Genomic DNA, 14,336 nt, shown 5'->3' on the forward strand with positions numbered 1-14,336 from the left:
AAATGTGTCATTGATCAAGACCTATTTCCATATTATTGATATTTGCACTAGGGTGATCGTTTTAGAGTCTACATCCCCAATCATATCCCCATCAAACCATGTAACCAAGCAGTTGTTTTTCTTCTGTGTTTACTAGAGAGGGGTTTTTCATGGGGAAATTTCATCCACTGATAAAATTATTGGCTAGATTCACCCAAAAAAAAGTGTACATAGGAACATAGATACAAATCATGACCCCCCCCAAAAAAAACCTCTAAATCTTTCCAAAGACATCATGGCAAATAGATAAACTGATCCTTAGTAATTACTCTGGTATATACGATAAAATGATGATAATAAAGAATAGATTAGCCCAGTTTTTAATATTTCTGCCTAGTTTGAAGCAGGATAGGAGTCAAGGGAACAAAGGCCTAAATGTGGATGCTGGAGAGAATGATAGTATATTAAAGAGATAAAAGACCTTAGAGAGCTAGTCTACTTGATGAGAAAATTCAGATGTAGATTGATAACTTGACAGAGATCACCCTATATAAGCAAACTGCAAAACTGACTAAAATTCAGTTGTCCAAATTCACATTCCAGTATTCTTTCCACCATGCTATTATTGTTATATTCAAGCTCTGAGAGTTGGTTTGTCTCACCTTGATTGTCAAGGGAAGACAGTTGGAGACCTCGGAATGTTCGCAGAGGTGGTTAGGAGAGGGGAAAGTCAGTTGGCCTAGGGAGAGAAAGAGCCCTCACAGCCATCTGGGAGAGGTCTTTGGTCTTTGGTCCTGGGGGAGAGGTCTTTGGACTTTGGTCCTAGAAGTTTTAGGGCTTTGAGCTTTGACCATGATCCTCTTTGAATCTCCCTAGATATTTAGGCATTTGATCATCATTAGATATTTAGGTATCTGGGCCGGGGTGGTAAATGGGAGGAAGGAAGGAGAAGAAGCAGAGGGAGGTGAAGGGTAGTTACTTCCTAAAGGCTGTGCAGGCTGACATCACAAACTGAGAACAGGGAAGCTGAGAGAAATCAATATCTGTACCAACTGAGCAGTTTGCTCTCCCTGGTTTGGCAGTGGCCAAGTTGAACCAGAGGAGTAGGAAATCACAAGCTCCAGCTGACTGAAACAACAGTCTACAGTCCTGAGGGATTATTGATCATAGCTATAGTGGCAGGGTCTTCTATCCCCAATCCATTCCTGATTGTTCCTTTCCCTATTTAACATCTATAGATAAAGTTTATTTAAGTACCTTCCTGAGTGTCATTGAATCATGACCCTTGAGGAAGGAGCAACACAGTCAGATGAAAACATTATCCAAGGCTAATAGAGCCCAGTATTAATAATCAATCCAACCCCAGGTGGGACCTGAAAGGGTTACCCATCTCCCTGACCATTAAGGGTCCTGCCTGGGCACTGTTATATTTAGAAAGGGACTTATACCATCAAACTAAGGTGACTGAGTGGGTGTTCCCAGCCACCAGCTACCTGGGGGAATACAAAAGGCACAGCTTCCCTAACCAATATCCCTATCAAGAAGAGTCCCTACTATTATTTTTTATAACATTATGCTGTACCCTTTGGGTTGGCATTAGTGGGAGTGAATCTAAATATAATTTCTTTTGCGCTCTGGTTTATCATTATAAGTTTCTGAAGGCCTTTCAAATAAAAGTATCTGAAAACCTACAGAGGAAAAGGGTACGGCAGAAGATGAGATGGATAAAATACTATCGTGGAAGCAATGAACAAGAGCTTGGACAGACTTTGAGAGATAATGGAGGATAGAGGACTCTGGCATCCATGGGGGTCACAAAGAGTTGGACAGATTGAATGACTAAATAACAAATCTACAGAGTGTGATGAAGTCAAGAGGAGAAGGAAGATAAGCAGGAGGAGCTCATTCTATGAACTAATGTTGTCTTTCCTGAGTGGGAGGGAGTCAAAGGGAAGAGTTCATGAGTGACACAGGGAAAGAAGTTATATCTTCATAGTTCTGACAGAAAAAGAATGTTTTGAATTACTTTTTAAAAGTATGAAAAATTGCTAAAAGGGTATACATATCCAGATTAATATTTTAAGAACTTTAAAATGTCACACTGAGTCAGATTCATGGCTTATTCAGCTCAAGATTCTGTCTTACATTGCCACCAAGAGACAACCATAAAACATAAAACATAAAACAACCATAAAAGGACAGTATTAGAGGCAGTATTGTGGAGTGGTTAGAGAGTCAGTGCCAGAGTTGTGAAGATTTAAGTTCACATATTAACTGTGTGATTCTAAGCAAATTCCTTAATCTCTTAGTGCTCCAGGAAATTCAACATGACTAAAAATTGCAAAGTAGATGGCCATCCAAACTCGGGAGGAATTTCTTTATTAGGAGTTTGCTCTACCAATGAAATACAGACCTAGTTCTTTTTTTTATTCAAAGATATCTTATTTTCACAATTAAATGTGATAACAATTTTCAATATACATTTTCTGAAATTATAGGATCCAAATTGCCTCTCTTTCCTCCCTGCTCCTGGAGATGATAAGCAGTTTGATCTGGGTTATATACATGTATTATATAGATGTAGTTTTTTTAAAAAAAAAAGTGCTGGGGCACAAGGTGGTGGCTCAATGGATTGAAAACCAGGTCTAGAGACAAGAGGTCCTGGGTTCAAATTTGAGATCAGACACTTCCTAGCTGTGTGACCCTGGGCAAATCCCTTATTCCTAGTTACCTAGCCCTTACCACTCTTCTGCCTTAGAACCAAAACACAGTATTGATTCTAATGCAGAAGGGGAAGAAGGGAGGAATGAAAGAAGGAAGGAAGGAATTGTGCCCCCCCCAAAAAAACTCTACATTTTTCTCCCAGTAGCAGCATGTATAGGAGAAAGAATCCAGGATTAGAAATCAGAAGAAAAGTTTGAGTCTCAAATCTAACTGTGGTCATAGTCAATTCATATAAGATCTCTGAGTCTCGGTTCCTTAAGTTGTAAACTGAAGGTGGCAATACCTACTAGAAGAGATATTGAGATGCAGTGGTAGAGTTAGGAAGAGCTGGGATCAAGACTCACCATAATGTGACCCTATGCAAGTCATTTAACTTCTGAGAGCACCTGGACAACTCTCTAAAACTGTAAGTTGCAGAACAGTCAATAGAGTTTCTTGAATTAATAAAATCACAGCTTAATAATTATAATGAGGCAAGAGAAAGAGGAGAAACCCTGAAAATTCACTGGAATGTTGAGAGGGTCAAATGATATCCTATATATAAAAATAAACATAAGACGATATTACGTTTTCAACCTGAAAAGACCAGGGATGTCCCTAAATATAGTAAATTCTCTTAAGATGGATTTTTCATGAGTTTGGTTTGTCCAATCAAACTTTTTTTAACCCTTACTTTCTGTCTTAGTATCCTTCCCAAATCCAGACCTTCTACAAATTTCCTATTCCCTCTATTCCATTTAATAGTATCCTTACTAAGTGGCTAGGGCTAGGTAACTAGGGATAAGGGATTTGCCCAGGGTCACACAGCTAGGAGGTATCTGAGGTCAAATCTGAACCCAAGACCTCCTGTGTTTAGGTCTGACTCTCAATCCACTGAGTCACCTAGCTGCCCCTTCAAACATCTTTTTTGGACCTTTTTTTTCTTGGATATAGCTTTTTCCCCCTAGCTCTTACCATCACCTCTTGGTGTAATGAATTCTATAAATGAACATTTGCTCCGTTATGTTAGATTTCCCTTTATGTGTTCTAAATTTATCTCTTTCTAGCTTGAAGATAAATCTCTGCTTCTAGAGCTATTCTTCCAACATTTGGTGAATAACATTTATGAATTAAGAGACTGTATCCTCCTATATAGCCTTCATCTCTCCAAACTTGTCTTTTTAGTCTATTCTCATTTTGCAGAATTTCAGAGTTGGAAAGAACTCCAAAGTCCATCTAGTCTAATTAGTACCTGGCCAAGACTCTCCTCTATAAAATCTGCTCAAAGTGGTTCTCCATAAATGAGAAGAAACCCACTACCTCCCAAGACAACTTATTCAATTTTTGGATAGCTTAATTTTTGGAAGCTTTTCTTTGCATCAGTCCCAAATCTGTCTTGACAGTTTTCACCAATTAAGTGACAGCTTGCTGAAGTGGATGGAGTCCGGACTTTCAAGTCAGAGCATGTGGGTTTGAACCCCAACTCTCATGTTCTACTCCCTGTCTCCCTTTACGCTAGTTGCTTAACTTCCCTCAGCCTCCATTTCTTCATCTCTAAAGTGAAGGGGTTGAATGAGATGGCCTATGAGGTTTCTTCAACTTTAAATCTATCCTACATGCCTAGTTCTGCCCTCTCAGGCCAAAAATCATAAATCTTATGTCTGTCCTGCATGATTGACTTTTAAACCTTTGAAGAAAGCTATATATTGCCTTCCCCCACCCCAAACCCCAAGGCTTTTCTTCTCAGGCAAAATCTCTCTGGTTCCTTAAATAAATCTCATATGGCATAATCACAAGGACCTTCAGTGTCCTAGTCTCCCTCTTCAGGATGCTCTCCATCTTATCAATATCTATCCCAAAATGTAGGACCCAGCACTAAGCATAATATAAGTACTCCTGGGAAGGGGTAAGAAAGAGATTGGGGAGAAAAAAGTAAATACAAAACTTCTGCTAAATTCCTGATTAGCAATTTCTCTTACACTGTTTACCTCCACATTCCCATGTAATGGTCATGGTTCTTCATCATGATGTCTGTAAAGTGTTTCAAGATTCTCATTCATCAAAGGAAGACCAATTTTTTTCTCATATACTGGCCAAAAACCAACCTTAAAATTTTTAGAAAGCTTTTCAGCACAGCTTGAAGCAAAGTATCCACTTAACTTACAATTAAGCAGAACATCCTTTTCAGAATATTTCTAATTATTTAAGATTGGGAAGGGGTTGTTGTTTTTGTTTTGGGGGGAGATTGCTGTATTTTGGAAGAAAGGGATGATTGGTTTGGGGTGTTGTTGTTGTTGTTTTTTAAACAGATGCCAGAATCCCAACCCTGGAGCCAGACACCATGCATCCCAGACTACGATTGTCTGATGACCGTTTGACAGTGACCTGTGTTTGGATGGGCAAGATCCAATTATGTAATCCCCAGAGGTTTGATAAACTGTGGCAAGTGCTGAGCCGGGACTCTTTCTTTTCTGGGAGTCATTATTGGGAGGTGGATTTACTCAGCTCTGGGATAGGATGGTGGTTAGGAGTGGCCTATCCTTCTATTAAACGAAAGGGAAATTCTGAAGCCAGTCGTTTGGGCTTTAATAGACAATCCTGGTGTTTAAAAAGATTTGATCTGGAATACTGGGCATTTCATAATGGAGAAAGGACACGAGTAACAGTAGATCAGGATCCTGAAAGGATTGGAATTTTCCTGGACTATGAGGCAGGAATTCTCTCTTTTTATGACATTACGTGTGGTATGTCACACTTGCACACATTTCGCTCCAGGTTCCAAGAACCACTTTATCCAGCACTGAGACTATGGGAAGGATCAATAACCATACATAAACTGCCATAGAGCTCCTGCTAATCCCAAGAGGTCCCCGTGTATGTGGTGGAGGGTACAGGAAGGGACTTTTTTTGCAGACATAATGCTGGTACTATGATGATAACAATAATAGCAAGCATTTATAGAGCTCTTTAATGTTTGCAAAGTGGTTTATATATTCATTATTTCATTTGAACTTCACATTAACCCATTAACCACTTTAACCCCAGATGTCATTATCCTGTTTTAGAGATGAAGACATTTAGGCTCAGTCACTTCCCCACGATCACACAGCTAAAGTATCAAAGGAGAAATTTGAACCCAGGTCTTTCCAACTCCAAATTCAGCATGTTAATCCCCTATGCCTTCCTGAGAGGAGGGACCTCAGCCCTACTGGCTATTTTCCATCCCTCTATTACCCTTCTTCCTTTTGTCCAATCAAACATATGGTCCTCTTAACAAGTCCCTGTGAAGAGAAACAAGGACTTGAATAGTACTGATTCAAATAGATTTTTTCTTATGTTTAAAGGAAACATAAGTTTGAAACCACTGCTTAAGAGAGCCAGGCTATATAGGCATATAGATATGTCAAATGAGGTAGTAATGCTAGAGATGCTAGGTAATAATATTTATCACTACAAAGGAATAGAAATACTAGTAACCAATACTAGTAATGTCATTATACTAGGTAGTAATGTTGAGGATAAAACAAAGTAAAAGGATTAAAAGAAAGTCCAGCAGTCAATCCATATTTTACAAGCTGGGGGTTGGCAAAATGCAGACCACTTAGCTTAACCTTGGTCCTGGAAGAGATGCCTCGCTGCTTTGTACTAATGTTTTATTCAGCTAACCAAATTGCTTGTAGATAAAGGGAAGCATTGGAAATATGATATTGTACCAGGACAACCAGTTTATGTTACTGTAGATTAAAAGCTAAACAGAGAAACTAGGTGTGAAGGGTCCTTCTAATCAGGGATTCTTGGATCTGCTAAGCAAAACAACAAAATCAGGAAAAATTAAGAAGAAACCCTGCCATGGCAAAGCAACTACACAATTTGGGGGGAATATAATGTCCATGTATATTATGGTTTCTACAAGGGACTTGTGGCTTTTGACCTTCACTTACTCCGAATTGCTGAACTGGGCAAACAAATGGCAAGACCTGATGCAATAAAGAAAATTCTTTCTTGTTTCTCAAAATCTAATGAATGTTTCATACTCCTTGGTTCTCTAGGGTGGAGAAGTTACACACGTGGGTTTAAGGTATATAGATGTATGAATTTCAGGTTTTACTATCTGGCTAACACTTTTAAGGAAGGGTCTGTTGACAGAGAGAAAGGAGAGAGAGAGAGAGAGAGAGAGAGAGAGAGAGAGAGAGAGAGAGAAAGAGAGAGAGAGAGAGAGAGAGAGAAATAAAATTTTAAAACTGAAGAAAAGAAAGAAAAAGAATGGGAAAAATTAGCTTTCCCTCTCAGAAAAAAAAAATTCTAATCCCAAATGAACTCCCAAAGCATATGAAATATTCCCATCAGGGATTAGATTTCTAATCTATGGGTCAACTGAAAAACCTCACCATATACACAAACACACACATGCATCACACATACTTACACCCAAATGAGAAACCAACAATGAAAATTGTAGCACATAGGACAATCCATATATATTTCCCCAATATATCATGTACCAGTATTCAAAGCAAGCCAAATAAAGACTGTAATGCAGGATTGATGCAAGATCTCTTGCATTTGTAAAATTATCCTAGGCAATCCTGGCAGTTAGGGGAATGGAACTTTGGCCCAGCAAGTGCCAGTCTCAAGACCTGACTGTTGGAGCTGGGACTATAAATACCCCTGGAGAACCAACCTGGGGCTTCTGATTTCCTTGACCTCACCCAGACATCCAGCTACCCCCTGGACTTCCCCTTAGGACCCCCGAGGTGTGGTTGGTGGGCTATGGAACTTGGGCAGGAATTAGTTAGGTTAGCCTAGCCAGAGATACCCCTAAACCAATTCATCAACCTCATTTGTCTAGCTGGTGGACCACTTAACAGCAGGGCAGTGGAAATTATCCCTGGCTGAGGGGCTGGTTCCCTCAGCCTGACCTTACCTTCTGAGGCCCTCTGGCAGTACTGGCCAGTCACCCTTAGCAACAGCTTCTCTAGACCCTATCCCTCTTCCTTCAATTTTGCAAATGCAAGAGATCTTGCATCAATCCTGCATTACAAGACCCAGATAAAATTTCTCCACAGGTCTCTATAACACATAGAATTCTCTATTTTTCTCTATTGGATCTCTTTAACATTAATAAGGCATTTCAAATGAAAGCCCAGACCCATCCAAAGATAGGACAAGCATATTAGCTCAAAAAGCAAGCAAAATCAGATGATCTCCAAACACATGGAAGGTTTCCAAGAGCATTAAGTGTTCAAGACAGATGAGAATCAGCCCTTCAGATCCTGGAAGATGTCCCCAAATGTAACAAATTTTATAGGTGGCTGTAAGGAACTTTCTTCCACTAAGGGCAACATGCTTTGTCCTCTGGCCCATGGAGTCTTGCATGATCATTGCACTGATCAGAGCCTTTAAATCTTTTAAAAGTTGTTTTCCTTTATAATATTATAGTTATTGTATCAAGAGCCCAGGTGGAATGAGCAGATAAGAACAATTTGTTCAAAAAGGCCATGAAGGAGGTTAAAACAAAGGCTACAGAGCCTATATGATTGGTCATTGGTCAGAAATCAAAGATGTCAGTCATCCACCGCATCCCAGGCCATCACAAGTCGTCCTGAATTTTGTCTTGCCACTGGACTTTGATAACTCAACTTTGTATTACAAAACTTAAAAGCTTTTACATTAAAGTACCTGAGGGCTTGAAATATGATATTTCAAAATGCAGAGGACCTAGAATTAAAACCAAGATCACCCACCCAGAGAAACTGAGTATAATCCTTCAGGGGAGGGAGGAAATGGATATTTAAGGGAAAAGAGTACTTTCAAACATTACCGCTGAAAAGAGGACAGCTAAACAGAAAAATATGATTATTCAATACAAGACTCAAGAGAAGAATAGAAAGGTAAACAGGAAAGAGAAAACAAAAATAAAGTTAAACTGTTTGCATTTCTACACAGGAAGATGGTGCTTGAAACTCCTAAGAGCTTAACATTATTGAAGTAGTTAGAAGGCATTTGCATAGACAGAGGGAATGGGAGTAAATTGACTCTGAAAGGATGATATTTTAAAAAAATTGAGAGGTGAAAAGTGGATTTCATTGTTTGAATGTTTGTCTAAAAGACTATTTTACCTAGACAAGTGTGACAAGTGGGCAAGAAGTGACACAAGGACACTCTCAAGGTCTCTCTGAAGAACTTTGGTATCAATAGTAAGACATGGGAAGCACTGGCACAGGACAGCCCAGTATGGCATGCCTGCACTGTACTCTATGAGCAAATTAAAATTGCAGTGCTCAAAAGAAATATGAGATGCAAAAACTTAGAAATATATCTATCCCAAATATTCATACTGGTTATTTGCATTTGCCCACATGGTATAACTTTCTAAGCTCATATTGATCTAATCAGATACCCAGGAATCTACCTGCCAACACAAAGCTGGGAATTAAAGAAACTCAATTACAAAACACTTTTCACACAAATAAAGTCAGAACTGAACAACTGGGAAAATATTAATTGCTCATGAGTAGGCTAAGCCAATATAATAAAAATTATAATTCTACCTCAATTAATTTACTTAGTGCCATGCTATTCAAACTGCCATAAAATTATTTTATGGAGCTAGAAAAAATAAAAATGAAATTCATCTGAAAGAACAAAAGATTAAGAAATTAAGAAAATTAATGGGAAAAACATGTTATGGAAGGAAGTCTAGCAGTATGAAATCTCAAACTGTATTATACTGAAGTAATCATCAAAACAATCTTATACTGGCTAATATATATATACTTGTGGATCAGTGGAATGGAATATACAGTATAAATTATCATAATATCAGTATTTGATAAACCCCAAGATCTAAGCTTCTGGAATAAGAACATACATTTTGACAAAAACCTCTGGGAAACCTAGAAAGCAAGATGGCAGAAACTGGTATAGACTAACATTTCAAACCCTATACCAAGATAAAATTAAAATGGGCATATGATTTAGACATAAAGGGTGATGGTATCAGCAAATTTGGGGAGTATAGAATAATTTACCTGCCAGATCTATGGATAAGAAATTATAACCAAATAAGAAATAGAGAACATTACAAGATATAAAGTGGATAATTTTGATTATATTAAAATTTAAAGTTTTTGCACAAACAAAACCAATGTAACTAAGATTAGAAGGAAAGCAGAAAACTGAGTGGGAAATTTTACAGCAGGAATCTCTGATAGAGATCTCATTTCTCAAATATATAGAGAAATAAGTCAAATTATGAAAAATACAAGTCATTCCCCAATTGATGAATAGTCAATGGATATGAATAATCAGTTTTCAGATGAAGAAATCAAAGCTTTCTATGATCATATGAAAAAATTCCCTAAATTACTATTGATTTGAGAAATAAAAATTAAACATCTGAAGCACCACTTCACATCTTACAAATTGGGTAATATTACAGAAAAAGGAAAATGATAACTGTTGGAGGGTACATGGGAAAATTGGAACACTAATGTTGGTGGAGTTGTGAACTGACCCAACTATATTGTTGAACATCTTGGAGCTAGGCCCAAAGGGCTTTAAAACTGTCCATACCCTCTGATTCAGCAATACCACTACTAACTACTATCCCAAAGTGATCCAAAAAAAAAAGAGAAGACATATTTGTAAATATATATATATATATATATACGTGTATGTGTGTGTGTGTGTGTATGATTATAATGGAATACTATTAGACTATGAAAAAGCAGGAGCAGAGTGATTTTAGAAAATTCTGGGAATCTCCAACACCCCTTTCCTACTGACTCTGCTGAGAGCCTTGCTGACTAAGCTCCCAGGGCAAAGGCTGCAACCACTACAGTATACCTTGATAACAGGGCAGTAAGCACAGCTCCCTTTCGCCTCCACACCTTCAACTACACCTTCAGCTTCAGCTTCTGCTGCCAGCTGGAGATCTGACCTCAGGGCTCATTAATACTCCATTGGCCTAATCTAGTCAATCAGCAAAGCAGAGAAGAAGCCCCTTCAGGACAGAATAGCTCAAACCTACAGATCCAGCAAATAAACAGAGGAGCAAAATTACAGCCAATGACAGAGGAGAAAGAAGGAAAAATGAGTAAACAACAGAAAAAGAAAAAAGAAATGACAATCTACAGCTTCTATCCAGGTAATGAACAAAAAGAAAATGGACAGAGGAGGATCAAGGAGTACTAAGAAAAAACAGCAGAAACTCCAGCAAACTGGACATAGACTTTGGAAGAACTCAAAACACAATTAAAAAAAACAATTAAGATAGGCTGAAAACAATTGGGAAAAGAACTTAAAAAGCAAAATAAGTCATCTGGAAAGAGACACATGAACTAAAATAAGAAAATAGCGTCTTGAAAGCCAGAATTGAACAGCTTGAAAACGAGGCAAAGAAGGTGAAAAATGACATACAAAGAAAATCAGACCAGAAGGAGAAGGATGACCAAAAAAGCCAGGGATGAAATTCAGTCTTTAAAAATTAGAATCCAACAATTAGAAGCAAATGACTACACAAGGCAGCAAAAGTCTATAAAACAAAATCAAAAGAATGAAAAAATGGAGGAAACGATGAAACACCTCATTGACAAAACTACAGACCTGGAAAAGAGACCCAGGAGAGACAATTTAAGAATTATTGGACTACTGGAAGATCATGACAAAAGAAAAAGCCTGGACATCATTCTATAGGAAATTATCCAAGAAAACTGCCCTGACATTCTCAAATAAGAGGGAAAAATGGAAATTGAAAGAATCCACAGATCACCTCCTGCATTTAATTCCCAATTGACAACACCCAGGAATCTTATAGCCAAATTAAAGAACTATCAGACCAAGGAAAAAAATATTATAAACTACTAAGAAGAAGTCATTCAGATATTATGGAACCATAGTTAAGATAACACAGAACCTGGCTACATCCACACTGAAGGACTGGAAAGTATGGAATATGATATTCTGGAAAGTAAGGTAACTGGGTCTACAACCAAGAATCAGCTACCCAGCAAAGCTGACTGTATTCTTGCAGGGGACAGTATGGTCATGTAATAAAATAGAAGACTTCCAAGCATTCATAAAGAAAAAACTGGACTTAAACAGAAAAGCTGATACCAAACACAGAGCTGCCCCTATTCTTATATATATATATCCCCAAAAGGTCATTAAGAAAGGGAAAAAAAAAAAACAGACTTTTTTAGAGGAACCAATAAGTTCAAATGATTTGTATTTCTATAAGAAAAGATGACATTGGTAACTCTTAAAAATTGTTATTATCATCAGAGTAGGTAGAAGAAGTATATTTAGCGGGAACAGTGACAAACTCTATAGGATGACAGGGGTTAAAAAGAAGATAATACTAAGAGAAATGGGAAAAGAGAGTGGGAAGGGCTAGGCAATGGGGGTTAAGTGACCTCCCCAGGCTCACACAGCTAGGAAGTGTCTGAGGCCAGATTTGAATCTAGGACTTCCCATCTCAAGGTCTGGCTCTCAATCCACTGAGCCACCCAGCTGCCCCCTAAAATATATTTTTAGAAACAAATTTAGGACTGGGATAGGCAAGGTAGGTAGCTAACTTCAGAATATAGTAGAATACAGAATAGAGTAACTGAGGAATAAATCTTATGTTAAATTTTACAATTGCACATACATATGCAATTGTATGCATATATATATATATTACATATATATATATAATTTCAGAATACCCCTTTTTAAATGGCACCCTTATTTGCTTCTAACAAAAGTCAAATTGCATTTGATACAGGGAAGGGGCAAAGCTTTGTGTAGATAATATAGGCTTGCTTAGAGTGTAACAAATATTCTAGAGGACTCCTGATAAAATATGCTGCCTACCTCCTGATGGTCACAGAGTCCAGATTAAAGCTTTTTTGGGGGGTACAATGTGGGAATCTGTTTTGCTTAATTATGCAAGTTTGTAAGAGATTTTGCTTTTCTTGCTTTTTCCATTGCAATAAGGGGAGGATGGGAAGGAGAAAAAGCAGGTGTTCATTTAGAAATTAGAGACCTTCCTTTAAGGCACTCACATTGTACTGAGAGAGGAAATTAACCTGCATTAATAAAGGCAGTTCCTTTATCTATCTTATATCAATGAAACCTCAGATCCAGGCTTTATCTCCCATATAATAGCCATTTAGCAGATTCTTCTATAAATTAATTGTTTTAAATGGAATAGAAAAAAGGAAAGACCAGGTAGGGAAACTAACAAGCTCATTTAAGATTTAGTTCATACCTCAGATCATGACACATTATATTTCTATTTTACATTGAGATGCGTTTGTAACTGTAACATCATTCTCACAACATGCATGTACATAATATGGTTAGACTGTAAATTCCTACCACTAGATTTTCAATATGGGCTATCCTTTGTGTATTCTGCAAGCAAATCCTAAAATGAAGGTACTGCACGCTAAAAGGTGGTAAATTAAGATATTCAGATTATTTAGGAGCAGTTTACAAGGGAAAAAGAAATACATTTATAACTAATCATCTTATAATTTGCCTAGTCTGCTTCTTCTGAGGGGTAATTACAAACAAGGTAGCTGAAAACATCACCTGTAAGAAGGCAATTTGGAACAAATCTAAATGTTCCTTTTTTAAAAAAGAAAATCACTGCAGAAATAATTGTATTTCAAGAAAAATCGGCTGCCACCCATAACAAAATTTTAAGTCCTTAAAATGCCTAATTCTTGAAGGTTATTTTCCACTTTCCTTTCTTGTTCTTTGTCCATCACAAAGCACATTCACAGTGATTTTTTGTATGTTTTTAGTACAAAACCTGGGTAGATTGGCAGGTCTCTCAGTGACTGGTTTTATGCGGCAAATACGCCCATTCTTTGGCTTCTTTGTGTTGAATCTGAATTTGCTAGGGAGGGTTTAGAAAAAAGGAGAGGGGATGAGAGAGAGGGAGTCGAGTGAGGAGGGGGGAGGAGGAACGGGGGCGGGGGGATAAGGGAGGGGACCTGAGGAGGGGGAAGAAAGGCGAGGGGGCTGCGGCTGAGGCTGCGGCTGGGGCTGCGGCTGAGACTGCGTCAGCGTTGCCTGGAGAGAGAGAAAGGCAGACAGAGCCCCGGAGCCGGTGCAGCCACCCGGCGGTGCCAGCTCCACGGCGGGCTCTCTTTCCTCGCTGCCATGCTCCAACTGCCCCTGCTTCCCCTTCTGCACTGCCTCGGCTGCAGCGCCTGGCTGTTGCTGCTGGCGGGGCCCATAGCCTCGTCGGCCAGCCCAGCCGACGACAGCGCCAGGAGAGGGGACTCCTCATCCTCGGGGAGCGACGAGGTGCAGCGCCAGCCGCACGATTCGTCGTACGGCACCTTCGCCAGCGAGTTCTATGACCTTCGCTACCTGTCCGAGGAGGGTGAGACTGCGGGTCCACAATGGGAATGGGGGTGGGGGGAGCAAGGGATCGGAGTGGTGGTGGTAGGAGAAGGGGCTGGAGGACTGGGAGAAGGGGTTGGGGGTGGGGAGACCACCCGGAGATCACCAGGGACAATAGCCTGGGGGTGGGGGCAGAGGAGGGGAGGAAAAAGAACTGGAATTAGGGGCGAGCTAGTTCCGGGGACCTCTGGCTGGAATAAAGGGGGAAAATGCGCTACCAAAGGGGGGAGGGGCAGGCTGGAAGGAATAGG

General features: G+C 39.2%; 2 protein-coding genes across 2 annotated transcripts in view; both read left to right on the forward strand.

Moving 5' to 3' along the window:
• The window catches only part of TRIM14 (tripartite motif containing 14), a 49,840-nt gene extending 43,888 nt beyond the window's left edge, over positions 1-5,952 (forward strand). The window contains exon 6 of the mRNA XM_044658251.1: positions 4,992-5,952. Coding sequence (XP_044514186.1) covers positions 4,992-5,527 — 536 coding nt within the window. The 3' untranslated portion in view covers positions 5,528-5,952. The remainder of the gene's footprint in view (positions 1-4,991) is intronic.
• A 7,887-nt stretch (positions 5,953-13,839) lies between these two features.
• The window catches only part of FRRS1L (ferric chelate reductase 1 like), a 22,193-nt gene continuing 21,696 nt past the window's right edge, over positions 13,840-14,336 (forward strand). Inside the window, exon 1 of the mRNA XM_044677968.1 lies at positions 13,840-14,065. Within this exon, the coding sequence (XP_044533903.1) occupies positions 13,840-14,065 (226 nt within the window). The remainder of the gene's footprint in view (positions 14,066-14,336) is intronic.

The sequence above is a fragment of the Gracilinanus agilis genome, chromosome 1, assembly GCF_016433145.1.
Source record: "Gracilinanus agilis isolate LMUSP501 chromosome 1, AgileGrace, whole genome shotgun sequence".
In the NCBI taxonomy this organism is placed as follows: domain Eukaryota; kingdom Metazoa; phylum Chordata; class Mammalia; order Didelphimorphia; family Didelphidae; genus Gracilinanus; species Gracilinanus agilis.